General features: G+C 43.2%; 1 protein-coding gene across 2 annotated transcripts in view; it reads left to right on the top strand.

Moving 5' to 3' along the window:
- The window catches only part of LOC308073539 (titin-like), a 248,000-nt gene that overhangs the window by 65,901 nt on the left and 162,767 nt on the right, over positions 1–19,332 (top strand). Inside the window, exons 41-53 of one of the 2 annotated variants that reach the window (XM_080412477.1) lie at positions 17–295; positions 447–1,010; positions 13,417–13,698; positions 13,864–14,142; positions 14,246–14,527; positions 14,646–14,924; positions 15,041–15,328; positions 15,557–15,847; positions 15,955–16,236; positions 16,338–16,616; positions 16,839–17,126; positions 17,626–17,913; positions 18,681–18,971. In XM_080412477.1, the coding sequence (XP_080268603.1) occupies positions 17–295; positions 447–1,010; positions 13,417–13,698; positions 13,864–14,142; positions 14,246–14,527; positions 14,646–14,924; positions 15,041–15,328; positions 15,557–15,847; positions 15,955–16,236; positions 16,338–16,616; positions 16,839–17,126; positions 17,626–17,913; positions 18,681–18,971 (3,972 nt within the window). The remainder of the gene's footprint in view (positions 1–16; positions 296–446; positions 1,011–13,416; positions 13,699–13,863; positions 14,143–14,245; positions 14,528–14,645; positions 14,925–15,040; positions 15,329–15,556; positions 15,848–15,954; positions 16,237–16,337; positions 16,617–16,838; positions 17,127–17,625; positions 17,914–18,680; positions 18,972–19,332) is intronic. The other variant, XM_080412476.1, reaches the window with a different exon arrangement.

The following is a 19,332-nucleotide window of genomic DNA, read 5'->3' as shown; positions in this document are numbered from 1 at the left end:
TCTGTGCGTGCCACAGTGCCACCTGTCTTCAAGCAAAAAATCGACCCCATCGAGATCAACGTTGGCAGCGCTGCCAGGTTTGAATGTGAGATCGAGGACGCCCCCAACGTCACCTTCAGATGGTACAAGGCTGAGCAGGAGCTCAAACACACCGAAAAATACAGGATCATCAGTCGCCAGACCACTTCCTCCCTGGAGGTGGTGAAACCGATGAAGCTGGACAGTGGAGAATACACCTGCAAGGCCACTAACCAGTACGGCACCGACAGCTGTTCTGCCACACTCATTGTGACGGGTAAGACCCACGACATAACGATATTTGTTGTCTTGTTGAATTGCCGTAAAGTATTGTTTCATGTATTTTTGCTGATGCATTACAATATGCACATGGTGGTTTCCTGCTATTTACATGATGTTCTGCCTGCTGTTCTGCCTGCTCTCCTTAGAAATGTATCCACCGGTATTTGTATCGAAACCAGACCCCATGACTCTATTTGTCGGCAAACAAGCTCTGTTCCAGTGTTCGCTCACTGGTTCCTCGCCCATGGAGATTGTCTGGCACAAGGACAACATGGCCGTCTCTTCAGGGGCAAACCATGTCATGAAAAGCGAAAAGAGCAAATGTTCCCTTCAGATTAAAAAGCTTGAGACGAGTGACCAGGGTATGTATCTCTGTAAGGCCTCCAACAAAGTTGGAGCCGCTACTTTCACCACCGAGCTCAGGGTTATCAACAAACCCAGCTTTGTGAAGTCCATTGCGTCGCTCTCAGCGGCGGTGGATGAGCCGCTGAGGCTGGAGTGCCAGGTGGATGAGGACACGAGTGTCACCACCACCTGGACCAGAGACGGCAAAAAGTGCCACCAAACGATGGATTGCAAAATGTCCTTTGAGGACAAGGTGGCCGTTCTTGAGATACCCAAGTCCAAAGTAAAGGACTCTGGGAAATACGCGTGCACAGCCACTAACGAGGCCGGCAGTTCGACCTGCGAGGCGCAGGTGACAGTGCAAGGTAAGATCTTTCGTGGGAGATCTGGCTGATCTTTCAATTTTAATGAACGCTGTTCTCTTGAAAGGAGCTGATGGAGTGACGCTGAAGTTAAGGCTCTTCAGCACTCTTCTGTGCTGGTGCTAAATGCTATTGTCTTGCTCTTCCTTTTGCTTTTGTCCTTCATACTTTCTTTCGTTTCTCATACTTTCTTTTATCTTTAACATTTTCTTATGTTTCTCATACTTCACACTTTCTTTAATTTTTCACACTTTCGTTTTTTCACACTTTTGTCTTTCACACTTTCTTTTATTTATCATACTTTCTTTTGTCTTTCACACTTTCTTTAATTCTTAACACTTTTGTTTTTTCACACTTGTTTTTCCACACTTTATTTCGTTTTTTCCACAATTCATGTAGTTTTTCACCCTTTCACCGTGGTGATTAAATGATTCCTCTTTTCTCTTTCTTTTTTTTACAATGGTAAAACACACTTTTCAGAGCCCCCCTCGTTTGTAAAGAAAATGGATCCAAATGTTACTTGGAAACAGGGCATAGCCGCACGCCTGCAGTGCTCCATCAAAGGATCGCCTGAACTCCGCGTTCACTGGTTCTGGAATGAGATAGAGCTCAGTGACGGAGACAAATACAAAACCTCTCTCAAGGGCGGCGTCGCCACTTTGGAGTTCATCAATCTTATTGTCACAGACAGTGGAAGGTACACGTGTGAGGTGTCAAATAACGCTGGGAGTGAAAGCTGCAACACAGAGATAGCTGTTAAAGGTTTGTCAGTCAGACACTGTTCAATAATGGCTCTTTTCCACTACAAGAATAAGCCTTATTCATGGGTTCTGGATTTGCTTCCATGACATACTGAGTTTCAAATGAGGTTCTCAGAACCTAATTTGGGCCCTGCTTTTCAGAAATGTAAAAAGAAAATTAAAGAAATAGCCGATCTACAAGCTACAAGCTTATTAGATCGGCTAGTTTCACAATAAAAAAATAAATAGTAAACAGCTGAATCAAACAGAAAAAGTCTGTCTTCTTAGTCTTCTTATGACGTGCCTCTCCGTTCAGTGGTGGTTCTGGTACGTGGAACGTAAACAAAATATCACACAGAACTTCATGGATTCTGGAAGGTTTCAGGTTATCATGGAAGGTTCTAGGTTACTCATCGTAGTCGAAAAGAGCCATATAGTTCACAAGTCATATTATTCAGTGAGACATCAGTGAAGGTCTTGTGTAATCATGCATGTTCTCCCGACTCTCAGAGCCTCCATCCATTAGAAAGGAGCTTCAGACAGTAGAGACTGTGAAGGGAAGCGCTGCTCAGCTGCAGTGTGAGATCACAGGCAGTGCTCCTTTTGACATCACCTGGTTCAAAAACAAGAAGGCCATCTCTACCGATTCGAAATATAAGATCGTTTCCCAGGATTCTCTCGCCAGGCTGGAGATCCAGCCGTTCGAAAGTGTCGATGTGGGAGATTATCAGTGTGTCGTGTCCAACAGTGTGGGTAAAGTCACCACCAAGGCACAGGTCAAGCTGAAAGGTTAGTTTGACATTGATGAAATTAGGGGGACAACAATTACTAATTGATTGTATAGATAAAAAAATATATAATAATCACAGATAATCTAGTAAAATAATCAATTATTAATTCATCCCTATTTTGGGCATGTAATTATAGGAGGAAATCTGAAAACAAAATTCTAAAACTTAAAAAAATAGTGAAAATATCCAATCTAGCTCACAACGGGTCGCAATAGAGCCCGTTGTGAGCTTGCAGATCGGCAGTTTTTACTATCTTTGCATGACACGAATTAAACAATAAAGCTCAAGTGGTTAATCGATTCAACTTCTTGGTGAAAAAGAAATCAATAGAATATTCTCTAATAGTTGCAGCACTAGATGAAATAGATGTATCCAGGTTATTGAGTCATGACGCGTTAGACCCAGTCTGTTGATTATGATGTGTTTTGTACAGAGCCGCCAGTATTTTCAAAGAGAGTCGACAGTGCCACTGCGGTGTTGGGAAACGCAGCGAAACTGCAGGGAACCCTAAAAGGCTCAGCTCCCATCACTGTTAAATGGATGAAAGACACTGAGATACTGAGAGATGACGATCCAAACGTCAAGATGGAGTTTGACAACAACGTCGCTAGCCTTTCGTTTACAGTAGTGGCCATCGGCCACGGTGGCAAGTACACGTGCCAAGCCGAGAATGAGGCTGGCCAGCAGAAATGTGACTCCACTCTAACCGTGCAAGGTCAGAAGATAACTTCAACTGAGATATGTGTGCATAGACATCGTACGTAAAAGCGCATTCCATTATGTAGGCTATTTACCCTTCATAACTGGTTCTATCTCATCCCAGAACCAGCCAGAATCTTAGAACCTGCAGAGTCCATCAGTGTGACAGCAGGAGATTCAGCCAACTTGGAGTGTACGATCGCTGGAAGCCCAGAGCTTAAAGTGAAATGGTTTAAAGACGGCAAGGAGATCACGACTGGTCGTAAATATAAAATGGCTCTCAAGGACAATGTTTCCAGCCTAAAGATTCTTACTGCAGAAAAAGGAGACACTTCTGAGTACAGGATGGAGGTGGCCAATAAAGTTGGAAAGGACCAGTGCACATGCTCAGTTACCGTCTTAGGTTAGACCCTCCTCTTTTACAGAACTAATCCTTATTGAGAGCTATTAATATTAACTTCTTTTGTATGATTATATATTTTATCATTATTTAACAAACACAGTTGTAATTACAGATGTGCTTTTTTTAAATTAAATACGTATCTTATTATAAATAGCTACTATGGCATTGGAAGTTAATAACTCATGGGGTGTTTTCTCTTCAATAACCAGATCGCATAATGCCTCCGTCTTTTACAAAGTCTCTGAAAAGAGTGGATGGGAACATTGGCACTGATGTGTCCATGGACTGTAAAGTGTCTGGGTCTCAACCCATGACCATAAGTTGGTTTAAAGATGACAAGGAGATTAAGCATGGCACCAAGTTCCAGCCTGAATTTAAGGATAGCTCTGCGACGCTCCGAGTCATTTGCCTTGAGAAGGCTGACTCTGGAGTGTATATGTGCAAAGCCACCAACTCTGCAGGCTTTAAGGAAACCAGTGGAACAATCTATGTCAAAGGTTATGAATTCTCCTGCCTTTCTCTTAGAATTACAGTATGTTACTCCATTTGTTGTGTAGACTAGCTAAATGATTTAATGCTAACATGGAGTGTCTTCTTAATGGCTTCTAGAACCCCCAGTTTTCACAGTGAAACCAGACAACCAGCAGGTTATACCGGCAACCACGGTTACCTTCAAAGCAGCCTTCACTGGAACGGCTCCACTGCTTGTTAAGTGGTTCAGAGAAGACAAAGAGATTGCCACTGGAGGCTCGTGTTTTATAAAGAAAGACGCCTCTTCGAGCTCTTTGGAGCTTCACAAAGTGAAACCTGGCGACTCTGCCAAATACACATGCCAAGTATCCAATGATGCTGGGAAGGTGGACTGTACCACAGTCCTCTTTGTCAAAGGTGCCAAGTCTTTTACATGCTCTGATATGTCTTAGTTTTTTTCTTCTTCAAAGATGAAATAGGTAGAAATGTCTCTGACTTGCTCGACAATTTTTTTTTTTGCTAACTTCGAATGTCTTATAAAAATGATCTCAAACGGATGTTAACCTCTTACTCTCAGAGCCTCCCGTGTTTGTGACGAAACTCGAGGCGACCAAGCTGGTGACCAGCGGCAGCACTCTGAGACTGGAGTGTAAGGCCACAGGCAGCCCTGTGATCAGCTTCAAATGGTCCAAGAACCAGATCGACATCGGTGACAGTCACAAATATAGAATGTCCGTGACGGGCTCTGTGGCTTCCCTGGAGGTAGTGGACTGTACTGTTGAGGATAGTGGAGATTATGTGTGTGTGGCGTCCAGCGAGGCTGGCAGTGACTGCTGCAGCAGCACAGTGACGGTCAAAGGTCGGTTCACTTTTAGCTTCGTACCAGGGTTATTCTTTCTCTTCTAATTGTCAGTGGTGGAAGAAGTACTCTGATTGTTATTACTTAAGTAAAAGTATCAGTAGCACAATATAAAAATACTCTGTTAACAAGTACAAGTCCTGTATTCAAGATTTGACTTGAGTAAAAGTACAAAAGTATTGGCATCAAAATATACTTACAATACCAAAGTAAAAATAATAATCTTCCCAAATTTGTCAATTTCTTTTGAAAATAGCTGATCTTGAGCCTGTGGGCTTGAACAGTAAAGATTGTGAGCTTGTAGATCGGCTATTCTTTAATAGACCAAGTATACAATATGTCACTATTAACTAAAGCTGTCAAATCATTTTAATGGAGTAAAAAGTACAATATTTGCCCTCAGATGTATATAGCTGAGTAGAAGTATACAGTATTTAAAAAAAATGAAATACTCAAGTAAAGTAAATGTGCCTCAAAATTATTCTTGAGTACAGTACTTGAGTCAAATGTACATAGTTACTTTCCACCACTGCTACAGTGTTTTACAACAAGGTTGTCTCAGTGCATGAGGAGCTGACATGGCTGCTCTCTTCTCTCAGAGCCTCCAGTGTTTGTGAGGAGCTTAGAGCCCAGGGATGTGGTTAAGGGTTCGGAGGTGATTCTGGAGGCCCAGGTCTCCGGCTCGGCTCCGTTCTCCGTGTCGTTTCATAAGAACGCCAAGCCGGTTAGGAACGATAAGAGACACAGGATCACAGTGAAGGATGGCCAGGTGGCCCTGCAGGTCCTGGCAGTAGAGGCAGGGGACGCGGGGACGTACCAGTGTACCGTTGACAATGAAGTGGGAAAGGCGTCTTGTGATTGTCAAGTAACACTGAAAGGTTGGTTTACAAAATACATGGTTCGCTGCTGCAGTTAGATGGGCGCTGTGTACTTTATATCCACTAGAGGGCGCTTGTATTCAGGGGTGCAACAATTAATTTAGTTAATCGATTATAAAACTAATCAATAATGAATAATTTTATAAAATAATCAATTAATAATAGATCCCTATTATTGGTGAAAGTTTTCAAAAAATATCAAAACATGAAAAAAATAGTGAAAATTGCCTTTGTGAGCTATAGTTTGGCGATTTTCGGCGAAGAGATTTGGTGTAGAGGGAAAGAAGAGTGCGCAAAGAGTGCACTAAGTACAGAGCCAACTCAGGTCCGTTTTTTTAAGAATAGAGGGTTGATTTAGTATGCCATTATCCCCCCTCATGAGTAGACTAGTGAGTGCATCTAGAGGATCTAGAGGATGCACTCATTTCATTAAAGGTAGGGTGATATTTTTTGGTTAAAACAAAAAGTATTTTGTTAAAAGGTTAAAATACTATATTCTGATAGTAATCATTGCTATAGAGTGTTTCTTCAGTAACAGATGTCTCCCTGTCTCTCCAGCTCTTTAATAAACAGAAAATACATTTTTCGGTAGGTGTCAAAATCTCAGCCAATCAGGAGAAAGCTTAATTTGTATAGTGTTCCAGTTCCAATTTTCATTTCTTAGTGTCATCACTTCCAATTTCACTTGTTTAATCTGTATCCTGATTAAGTTCTCTGTCCTGGTTGGATAAAATTGGAAATGAAACTGAAACTGAAACGAAAATGCATTTTCTGTTTAATAAAGAGGTGGAGAGACAAGGAGACTCCTAATACTGAACAAACACTCTATAGCAATAAGTACTATCAGAATATAGAGCTATTTAACAATTATTTTAACCAACGCAAATCACTTACCCTACCTTTAATAATTAAAAGTCATATAAAATTTCTGAATCCGGATATCTTTTTTTTCTTCTTTTTTTTTAAATTTATTATATATTTTTTTATATCACAGTTCAAAACCATTGATATCAAAGTTCTGACTTCTTTTTTTTTTTACCCGAATTCAGAATTTTACTATAAAGTGTCCAATTGATTTCAAACGGTTTGCCATATGAGACCTCTTTATGAGACAAATCATTGAGTCCATCACAGAGAGAAGTTTCAGGCATATGATACACTTATTACACTTACAGTGTCAAAAGTCAAATAAACAGTAGTTTGTTGTATTTTCCCAACAACCAATCAAGAAGCCCCAAACCCCTCAACCCGTTAATTGTGTTTCATCCCCCAAAAAAACAAGCACACAATCGGTTACAAACTTGGCAACTTGGCAACACTGACAAGCACCGTCTACTGGATAAATATTACATAATTATTGCCCTTAAAAAAGCCATTTTAAGAGATTTGCTCATAAAACATACTCCAGTATTGTGGAAGTCAGACATCTGTGTTTGCTGCTGTTCACTTCTAGAACCGCCGTCATTTGTCCAAAAGCTGGAGAACGTGAGTTGTGTGGCGTGCACGGAGGTTAGTCTGCAGTGCACGCTGAAGGGCTCCGAGCCCATGACTATCACCTGGCTTAAAGACGACCATGAGCTCAAAGAGGCTGAGCACGTTCACATCACGTATGAGAACAAGACAGCTCTTCTGCGTATTACCAACACACAGGCCACGCATGGTGGAAAATACACCTGCCAGGCTCACAACCCGGCCGGGAGCCAGAAATGCTCCGCTGTGTTGACTGTCAAAGGTTGGTTCTGATGCTATAAGCTAAAGGCCGTTCCCAGTGGTGGACAAAGTACTCGATCCCAGTAGTTGAGACAAAGCATAGATACTCCCATGTCAAATATTTATCCACTAACAAGTAAAAGCTGCTCACTCGAATTTGTACTTGAGTTCGATTACTGGAGTACTTGCTCTTAAAAATACTTAATCAAAAGTATGTGCTTTTCTTTTTATTCATACATTTTCAAAACCTCTCCACAATAGTGAAAATAGCTGAGCTACAAGCTCACAACGTGTCGCTTAGTGACACGTTGTGAGCTTGTAGATCAGGTCCCTTCCTAGAAATTAAGAGGGGAAAAGTACGATATTTGTCTTTTAAAAGTAGTGGAGTGAAAGTCATAAGCTTCCAAACTAAATAAATACAAAAATGCTGTAGTAAATTACAGATAATCAACAAATTCACTGCAAATGTACTTTGTTACTGTCCACCACTGGCCGTCCTTAGGCTCTCTATCAGTTATTATTAGGATATATTTGAGTGATCTACGGGAGACTGTTTGTTGACTGTGTTGTTTGACATCTCAGAGCCGGCTAAAATCTCAGAGGAGGCCCAGTCCATCAGTGTCACCCAGGGAGACCCAGCTACTCTGGAGTGCAGGTTTTCAGGCACTAAACCCCTGAAGGTCAGGTGGTTGAAGGAGGGCAAAGAGCTGACCTCGGGTCAGAGATATAAAGTGCAGAGCACAGACACCTCCTCTATTCTGAAGACTCTGAAAACAGAGAAAAGTGACAATGGTGAATACACCTTTGAGGTTTCAAACGACGGCGGATTCAGTTCCTGTGAGGCCACGCTCACTGTTCTAGGTTAGTTCATTCGTTTGAACCCGTTGAAGCCATCTGCGTATGATAATTATGTTTTGTGATAAGTTAACCCATTAAGACCTGGAACGCATCTGTGTCACTTTTTGATTTGAGCTAAAAAAGCATTATTTTACACTTTGGCTATTCAAAAATAGCAGATCTACAAGCTCATAGCTTGTAGATCTGCTATTTTTGAAAAATCAAGAAAATGTGTGCAAATTAATATATTTATATTCTTTTAAAGCGAACACTTTTAACTCAAATCTTTGCTTCTGGGGGTCCCTGGAACAACATCATTTGAGATGGGGGTCCGCAGCCAAATACATATCATTTTGGGGGTCCTTGACATGAAAAAGTTTGAGCACCACTGATATAGAAACATACGTTTTTCAGAAAACTGTTAGGATTTAGAAGACATTTTGTAGAATCGGTTTCAGGTCTTAATGAATTGTTGCTCTCGCTACCTTCATTTCTCTACGCTAGATCAAATATTACCACCCTCTTTCACGAGAAAGCTGAAGCAAACGGAGGGTATCAAGGGATCGTTTGCCCACCTGGACTGCCTGGTGTCTGGTTCTCTTCCCATAAGTGTGCAGTGGTACAAAGATGAGAAACAGATCCAGGCTGACGAAAGACTCAAATGCACGTTCTATGAAAACGTAGCTTGCCTGGAGATCTCTGATCTTCACCGTAAAGACGGTGGAAGCTACACCTGCATGGCTCAAAACAAAGCAGGCTCTGACCAGTGCTCCGGGACCCTGTTTGTTAAAGGTTACAACACTATTCATCTCGTTCATATTATAGTATATTATATATTATATCGTCGCTGTCGGGCAGAAACCTCTTATCTCCATATTCTTACTTTTTGTATTTTTTTGGAAATTAATGCCCTACTTGATCATATTACAGTGCCACACAAAAGTATCAAAAATAGCAGATCGACAAGCTCAAAACGCACAAAATGTTTTGAGGTTGTAGATCTGCTATTTTCTATATTTTTGAATTTTAATCCTGAAAAGTAACAGTTTTGGACATATGAGGTTTCCACCCGACAGAGACGATATTATATACTGTATATTGTATAATGACAGTTGTGACAGTCACTGCCATTGTCTTTTCCCCTTACAGAACCACCGTGTGTTCTCGAAAAGCCAGACTCGATGAACGTTTTACCCGGATCAAAGGTCCAGTTTAATGTCCTTGTATCTGGCACCCCGCCGTTGACCATTAAGTGGTTCAAAGACAAAAAGGAGATTTTCTCCAGCTCCGACTGCTCTGTGATCAAGGACAACGCCTCCAGTTCACTGGAGCTGTTCTTTGCTAAATGTTCAGACTCTGGAGAATATGTCTGTGAGATAAACAACGACGTCGGTTCCACCTCATGCCAGGCAACGCTCTTTGTCAAAGGTCATTCACGTGTTATTCATGAATAATTAACAGATTCAGTTTATTCTGATGTCATTATCTCATCTGACACCTCTCCCCCGTCGTTTCATTTGATTTCGTAGAGCCTCCTAAGTTCGTACGCACCCCTGACCGTGTGTCGGTGGTGCGCCCCGGTCAGAGTAAAGTGTTTGAGTGCCAGGTGACCGGGACACCTGAGATAGACATCTACTGGTTCAGAGAGGGCTGTGAGATCAGTCCCAGTGATAGGCACAGGGTGTCCTTTGTGAACTCAGTAGCCTCTCTGGAGATAAGTGCTTCCGATGTGAAAGACACGGGCCAGTACTACTGTGAGGCTCGCAATGAAGCGGGCAGTGAGAGCTGCAGCATGGAACTGAAAGTCAAAGGTTGGTTGAGCCATCAACTGGTTTAATGGGACCAATGAGATCCATTTAGAAATAATAGTGCCGTAGTTTCAACCACTGCCGCATTAAAATACATAGTTAAAAATGTTATTTTGGTTAAAATAAGTGTTAAATAGTATTTTGAATTTGGAAATAATATTCTGCTAGCAATCAGTAACTGGTCTCTCCAGCTCTTAAGTAAACACTAAACAGAAATTACATTTTCAGGTTGGGATACCAATTGTATCCAATCAGGAGAGAGAACTCATACAGGATACAGGATAAACAAGTTAATTTGGAAGTGAGGAAATAAAGAAATGAGCACATAATATCATTGATAAATCGATTAACTCCCCTGAACTGGATAGAATTGGCAACCCACCTGAAAATGAATTTCCTGTTTACTAAAGAGCTGGAGAGACGGCGAGACCCCTGTTACTGAACAACCACTATTGCAATGAATACTATCACAATACTCACAAAAACATCACTTTAACCAACTTTAAACATGTATTTGTAGAACACAGTTCTCTACAAACTCGTAACAACTCTCTGTTTCCTGTCATCTCAGAGCCTCCGTCATTTGTTAGAGAGCTGTCCTCGGCTGATATTGTCCGAGGTTCCAGTGCCTCATTTCAGTGTCAGGTGACCGGTACCGGTCCGTTTGACATAACGTGGCACAAAGATGCCAAGGAGCTCAAACCCAGTGCCAAGCACGCCGTCTCCCAGCTCAACAGCACCGTGGCTCTAGAGGTGCAGAAATGTGACAGCGTAGATATAGGCGAGTATCAGTGTACGGCTGCAAACGAGGTGGGAAGCTGCACGTGTAAAGCAACGCTAGGCATCAAAGGTTGGTTTGTCTGCATACTGTACGTATCGTCTGTGTCAGGTGGAAACCTTGTATGTCAAAAAAACTGAACTTTTCAGGAAATAGAAAAAACAACCCGTGTTCCAATTAATCCAATGTAGTTATTATTTAGTCACAAGCTCTTGTTAATACTTTTCATTGGTTCAATATTTATAAAACCTGAAACAGAGTTAATCACTCTCACTTGCACTTAATAGCAAAAATGGCAGATCTACAAGTTCACGACGTGCTATGAGCTTGTTGATCGGCTATTTTTGCTATGTTTTGCACGACAAAGTAGGAAATTATTTAGAAAAAAAATAACATAAAAAGTTGAAATATGGACATACAAGGTTTCTGCCCGACAGCAACGATATACGAGTAGATAATCAGATTTTCCATTTAGCCTTTTGTTAAAAAAACAACCACTGATATTAATATTTAATTGGTTTCATGTTAGAACCACCATCGTTTACCAAGAGGATTGAGAACACTGCCACAGTTCTGGGCAAAATGGCCGAGTTTCAGTGCATGGTGAAGGGCTCTCCCACTCTCTCTGTACAATGGCAAAAAGACGAGAGCTGGATCCAGGAGGATTCTAAGATTGAGAGGACGTTTGAGAACAACGTGGCCACTCTCAGGATCCCTGCCTGTGAGGCCAGTCACAGCGGGAAATACACCTGCCAGGTGGTAAACGAAGCAGGGCAGGACAAGTGCTTTGCAGCCCTCTCGGTGCAAGGTAGATTTGAGCTTATCTTTGTTTTTTGTTTTTTGTTTTTTTGAGCTCGACTTTAACGTTCAATTATTGAGTATCCAGACATTTTGGTCAGTCCGAAATGATGTACGTCATCTGATTTAGAGATCATTTTGAAGAACCTTGTCATGCTATTGTGTTAGATAACAGATGTTGTTTTATATTATAGAACCCCCTCAGATCACAGAGAAACCTGAGATTATAAAAGTGACAGTCGGAGACCCAGTCAGTTTGGACTGTAAGGTGACCGGCTCCCCTGAGCTCAGAGTCAAATGGATGAAAGACGGCAAAGAGCTTCAGTCTATCAGGCAACACAAACTGAGCTTTGAGAAGAACGTCAGTAGTCTGAAAATTCAGACAGCTCAGAAGGAAGATCAAGGAGACTATGTGTTTGAGGTTGCCAACCACATCAGTACCTGCAGCTGCACGGTCAAACTGGTTGTCTTAGGTTGGTGTGAAACTACATTATGTAAACCACTTGTCCCAATTCAGCAAAAAAATAGCAGATCTACAATCTCACAACACGTCACCACGCGACACGTTGTGAGCGTGTAGATCGTCTATTTTCCAGCGAAGACAAAACAAAATGGTCATGGATGATTTTCAATGATGTTGAATGAATGTCCTAATGGATTTGTGGTTCTTGTGCAAACAGAACAAGTCATTCCTCCAAGTTTCACCAAGCCACTGTCAGACATGCAGGAGATATTGGGCTCCTTTGTTCAGATTTGTTGTAAGATATCTGGCTCTCTGCCCATATCTGTGGAGTGGCACAAAGATGGCAGCAAAATCACCAGTGGTGTAAAACACAAACTCATCCAGCAGGACAACTCAGTTTCCATCGAGATGGAACAGCTGGAGCGTTCAGATGCAGGCTCCTATACCTGCAAACTAACCAACAAAGCAGGAAACTGTGAATGCAGCGCATCACTCAGGGTCAAAGGTTAGATTAGTACTCTGTAAAGCATCACTGGTCAATATTTCCCCCATCAGCCCTACAGGTGTGGAGTGAAAGGTGAGTGTCTCTTTTATAACTTACTCCGTCTTGTCCACTTCAGAACCTCCCAGCTTTGTGGTGCAGCCTGAGTCGCAGGCCGCACTGCCCAACTCCAACGTACGATTCAAAGGCACATTTGAAGGAACAGCTCCGTTCACAGTGAAATGGTTTAAGGACGACACAGAGCTCATGGCCGGACCCGCTTGTTTCACAGGACTGGAGGGCCAGTCCTGTTTCTTAGATCTCTACACGGTTGGCGTGGCCCAGAGCGGGGTCTACTCTTGTCAAGTGAGCAACGACGCTGGCTCTGCGCGCTGCAGTGCCGACCTGACGGTCAAAGGTGTGGTTTACTATCTTCCTTCAACGTCAACACTCTTGCTTCATCTTCACCTTCATCTCACGCGTTTCTGTTCTAGAACTGGGTGTGAGATTTTCCTCGACTCCTCAGAACTCCTGTTTCCCCCCTAAATGTCTTCCTTTGTGTTGCCTGCTGCTAACAAACTGTCTTCAGCTCATCACCTCAGCTCATTAGCCCACCCTCTCCCTTTTTTGTCGTTTAATATTTACTAAACGGCCACCTCTACCTCCTAATACATTTACATTTTGGCTTTCCAGAACGCCCTGAATTTGTCCTGAAACTCCCTGCCACTAAGTTTGTGAAACAGGGTGAGCCAGTTCGCCTCGAGTGCAAAGTCCAAGGCACGGCTCCTCTGACAATGACCTGGTACAAAAGCGACAATAAGGTCACGGACGGTGGCAACTACAGGACATCATTCGTTGACTCTGTAGCAGTCCTGGAACTGCTGAGCACCAGCTTTGACCATGATGGAGTTTTCACCTGTGAAGCTCAAAATGATGCTGGCAGTGTCAGCTGCAGCACTACTCTTACCGTTAAAGGTAGTTCACTCTTTTTCTCCACTCTCTCTCTCTGATGCGTTGGCCACCCAGCTTTGGGCGCCATCGTACCATTGAGACCTTTTAGAGTGAGCGACAACATTGGTACATTTCAATACGGTTAGTCTGTCCTTTGTGCCTCTAAACGGTTTTTCGATTTCCTTGTAGACCCTCCATCTTTCACCAAAGTGCCCCAGCCGGTCGAAGGGCTGAAGGGCAAGGATGTGAGTCTGTACTGTGAGATGAACGGTACGGCTCCATTCCAGGTAACCTGGTTCAAAGACAGGAAGCCTCTGATGGAGAGCAGGAAGTATAAGATGGTGGCCGAGGGCAGCTCGGCTACGCTGCATATCATTGGACTCGAACCCTCGGACGCCGCCGAGTACGAGTGCAAAGTCTCTAACAGTGTAGGAAGTGATACCTGCCAAGCGTCAGTTAAACTGAGAGGTCAGTAGAAATCTGATAGTGTGGTAGATGTAGATTTTCCGGGTTTGTCAGTTTGTCACCTTGCTGACTTTGCCTCTATGCATTGTTTTCTCCCTCTCTTCAGAACCTCCATCATTCGTGAAGAAACTGTCGAACATGACAGTGATAATGGGGGAGGAGGTGACCCTTGTCGCCACAGTAAAAGGCTCAGAGCCCATTACTGTGTCCTGGGTTCAGGACACGGATCACATTCTCAGGGACAGTGACAACAGGAAAATCACCTTTGCTAACAACCAGCTCACTCTTACAGTTTTTCAGGCTGATCTCACCACGGCAGGGAAATACACCTGCCAACTCAAAAACGATGCTGGCAATGTGGAATGTTTTGCTATCTTGACTGTTATAGGTTTGTGACCAAATCTAATTGTGTCTCTCTTCTCTTGCAGTTCTTTGAGTGTGTGTGTGTGTTTTCGTCTCGCAGGTTTTTATAAGAACTCTCTCTGCCCTGTTCTCTTCATTTTCAGAACCCGCTAAGATAGTGGATAAGCCTGACGCGTTGAGTGTGACTGCAGGTGATATTGCCGCCCTAGAGGTCAAAGTGGGCGGATCACCCGAGCTCATACCTAAGTGGTTCAAGGACGGGGTTGAACTGGCCACTGGCATGAAATACAAAATATCCTTCTCTAAGATGATCTCCAGCCTCAAGGTCCTCTCTACAGAGAGGGTGGACACTGGAGAGTACACATTTGAGGTTAAAAACGAGATTGGCAGGGAGCTGAGTAAGATAAACCTCGTTGTCCTAGGTTGGTGTCCAACTCCTATACTACATGCAGTGTGATCTGACAGTATAACAATGTTCATGTTTGTGTCTGTGTGTTGCCTGATGCCCTCGTTTATAACTGATTTCCCTCCCACACAGATAAACACATACCTCCGACATTCTCAAGACAGTTGAAGGATTGTAATACTGTTGTCGGAATTGCCGGAGAAATGGAATGCAAAGTGTCTGGCACGGCTCCATTCACTATCTCATGGTTCCACGATGGGGCGGAGGTACAGAGTGGGCCAAATTATGAGATTGCATTCAGTGACAACAGCTGCACACTGAAGGTGCCCACTCTTAAGTTGTCAGACTCTGGACTGTATAAATGCAGGGCCGTCAACCAGGCTGGATCCAGTGAAACCAGTGGCTCTTTCATTGTGAAAGGTCAGTAAGCAATAGATCATCATGTTGTTGCTTTGGGTCCTTGTGATGTTAGTGTAATCGTCGGTTGTGTTGTTTCTGTCGTTGTTGTTGTTGTTGTTGTTGTTGTTGTTGTTGTTGCTGCTGTTCTTGTTGCGAGGCAGTAAGTTAAGTTGTTAATTAAGTTGTCATTAATTGGTTCATTGTCAGTTACTCTTCTTCTGATAGCCCTTACTTTGTCTTTGCAAACAGAGCCCGCGTCTTTCGTGGTGCAGCCACAGCCTATGGAAGCTATGGCAGGCGGTAGTGTGACATTTTCAGCCCTGGTGAAAGGCAGTGCCCCTCTCAAAGTGAAATGGTTCAAAGGAACCAAGGAGATTGTGCCTGGAATCTCCTCTGACATTGCCTGTGACATTGCCTTGAAGGATAACAAAGCCACTCTGGAGCTTTTCAATGTGGATAAGTCCCACGCTGGCGAATTCGCGTGCCAGGTCATTAACGATGCTGGCAAGGAAAGCTGTCAAGTTAACCTGTCTGTCAAAGGTCAGTCTAATATCTAACAACTTCCCCAAATAATATTTGTTCAAATGATGTACGTTCTTATATTAACTATCGTATTAACTAAACTAATGTCTTTGATTGTCACTCAGAGCCAGCATGCTTCACTAAGAAGCTGAAGGATGTCTCGGTTGAGAAGGGCAAACCACTGACTCTAGAGTGCACGTACACCGGAAGCCCAAAGATCACAGTGAACTGGTGCAAAGACGACCAGCAGCTCTTTGCCTCTTATAAGTACAACATCACCACCACCGAAAGCGCCTGTATGCTGGAGTGTCTGAGCACGGACGACAAAGAGGCTGCCGGGAAGTACTCTTGTGAGGTGTCCAATGACGCTGGGAAGGACAGATGCCAGGCCACGGTGTCCATTCTAGGTTGGTTTGCTCGTTTTTGTCTGATAACAATGGATTGTTTCTGTGTGTGTTATTCTGTATTTTCGTGTTTTGTCTGAACGGTGTGTGATCTGCCGCTGTAGAACCACCCTATTTCATTGAGGGCTTGGAAGCCATGGAGGTGACTGCAGGAGATGCAGTTGCCCTAAAATGCCAAGTGGGCGGCACGCCTGAGATCAAGGTGTCTTGGTTCAAAGAGGACGGTAAAGTGAGGTCCAGCCCCAACTGTAAGACAGAGTTCTCTAAGGGCGTTGCCATTTTGAAGCTCAGTAAAGCCGCCAAGGCTGACGTCGGAGAGTACACCTGCAAGGCAGAGAACCATATCGGATCCGCCTCCTCCACCTGCAAGCTCAGTGTCCAAGGTGAAGCACCGCCAGGCTCACATGCGCTCGCTTACATCTAGACAATTATCTGGCAATACAATATACCAGCTTCTTAACATTAGTGTTAATACTCTTTTTGTATCCAAAATTACATATTTAAGGACTTTAGAATGTATTCTTTTATTTTTATTTATTTTTTAAAATTGTTTTTTTTTTTTTTACTTTTTTTTTTTTTAAATCACATCCTCCTCCTTATTCCAGAGGCTAAAACGCCCCCGACCTTCCCTAAGAAAATCACCAGTCTGCAGCAGACTGAGGGCCAGCTGGTCCGTTTTGAGTGTCGCGTTGCGGGCTCCTCGCCTATCGAGGTTTCTTGGACGAAGGACGGCGTGCCTTTGAGCCAGGGCGCCGAGTTCTCCATGTCGTACGACGACAACACGGCAGCGCTGGAGATCAGCCGTGGCCAGATGAAACACTCTGGGGAGTACAGCTGTGTCGCCACTAACAGTGTGGGCACTGTCTCCTGCAGGGCCAAGCTCACTCTGCAAGGTCTGTTTATGCCTAAAAAAAATTGATTATTTTATATTTCAAGGATCCCCAGTTTAATATGCATTAGGCCACAGACCGCCATTTGATAACTTTTTTAATTCATTCTCTGGGACCCCAATCTACACTGTAAAATGTAACTCTGAGAGTGTACAAATGGAACCAAGGGTGCACATTTGGTTCCATTTGTACACTCGTAAGGGGATGCATTTGGAGCCCTCGTGGTCCCCGGACCAGATCTTGACAAACGGTCTTAAAAGAACCACGCTACCGTTTATTCTTCCTCAAAGCATACAGCACACACTTATTTTAAATTAAAAAAACTTGTGTCTTTCCCTCTGAGCAACAGAGGGAAATGCACTGTTTACCTAATAATATTAGCATTATATACTTCTCTAATGGTGAATTTCAGACGCCACCTTTCTGTTTCTTACCTAAAGTTCTGTTCTGTATTCTTTTTACTTTTCCTCCCCGACTCTTTTTAAAAAAACGGACCCTGCAGAACCACGGTACGCACCGGTCTTTGACAGGAAGTTGTCGCCAAAGGAAGTGACGGTGGGCGACAGCATCGAGCTGGACAGCCACATGACGGGCTCCGCCCCCATTAAAGTCACGTGGTCCAAGGACCACAAAGACATCCGCTCCGGCGGCAATTATAAGATGACGTGCGTGGATAACGCCGCCCACCTCACCATTGTGAAGGCAGACAAAGGCGACACGGGGACATACTTCTGCCACGCCTCTAACGACATGGGCAAGGACTCTTGTTCGTCTGAAGTGACTGTCAAAGGTATCAAGTGTGTGACCTCTGTGAGGTCATTCAAAATGTCTTTCTGGCCCTGTCCTGTGAATGTGGTGTCTGAATGGTGAATGGCGGTGGTGTTGTTGTTGTGGGCCTGCTTCTTTTGATGATTGCTAGAATTCTGTCTCAAAACAGTAACATGCTGCATATGCACGGTATTGAAATTTCGGTCCGATATCCGATTATTACCGATACCAATATTGCAGTACAAGTTTCCAGCAGGGTTTACCTTGCACCTGTTATACAGTAATGCAGACTTTAGAAAAAAATAGTGCATTCTTATTACCTGATTCATTAGGCCTACCAGTGTTAATTTTGACAGCAAATTATGATGAATTTTCTTTTGAATAACACACCATTTAGTTTTAGTCCTATTTTAGTCATCTGAAATTGTTTAGTCTTAGTCGACTAAATATCAAAATCTTAGTCTTTTAGTCTTAGTCTTGGTCAACAAAATAACTCTGAGACCTACTGATGCACATAATTAGTTCAAAACAACTTAAATGTAGTATTTTTTACTGAACATTTTCTCCAACTTGTTGACTTCCTGGGAAGCTTCCCCAGAAAACACTGACTGAATTGAATCTTCAGCCTTCAATCAACACAAAAGTCTAAATATTAACCAAAACCAATAACATCTTTTCGGATATCAGTTCGATACCATTCTTTAGGCAGATATTGCCGATACACCGATATGATGAGCGACTAACCAAACCGTGCATGCCCTTAACATGCTGTCCTTTCCACTTTTCCAGAGCGTAAGAACCCTCCTTCATTCACCAAAAAGCCCTCGGAGCACATCGAGGACACGGAGGGCAAACTGGTTAAGATTGAGGGCCGTGTGGCCGGCTCCCAGCCCATTAATGTCAAATGGTACAAGGGCAGCACAGAGATCCACAGCTCGGATAAATATGACATCAGCTTCAAGAGCAACGTGGCTGTGCTGTGCATCAAGGGCAGCCAGGTGGCCGACAGTGGCAGCTACACCTGTCTGGCCACCAACGAAGCAGGAAAGGTCTCGTGTGACATTTCCGTGGGAGTCACAGGTAGGTGGACTGCACTGTAAACCACTTAACAAGACCTGGAACGCATCTGTGTCTCTTTAGATTTCTTTGGCTATTCAAAAATCTTGAAAAAAAAAATAGGATAAAAAAAAAATAGGATTTTCGCCTCAGGTCTTAAAGGGTTAAACCCTACTGTACATACTTCTTCAGTTGAACCGGGGTCCCCCTGCATGGGGTCCCCTCCTTTTTTTCCCCGCCTTTACACTAAATCTCTTTGCCGAAAATAGCCGGTCTACAAGGTTACATCTAGTTCACAAGGTGTCACGTTTTGTGGATCTGAAACTTGTAGATCTGCTGTTTTAGCTGAATCTTCATCTTTTATGACATGGCCAGATTAGGGACA

The sequence above is a fragment of the Gymnoscopelus braueri genome (assembly GCF_963280865.1).
Source record: "Gymnoscopelus braueri genome assembly, chromosome: 18".
Classification (NCBI taxonomy): Eukaryota; Metazoa; Chordata; class Actinopteri; order Myctophiformes; family Myctophidae; genus Gymnoscopelus; species Gymnoscopelus braueri.
This window is presented reverse-complemented; position numbering and strand designations above follow the sequence as displayed.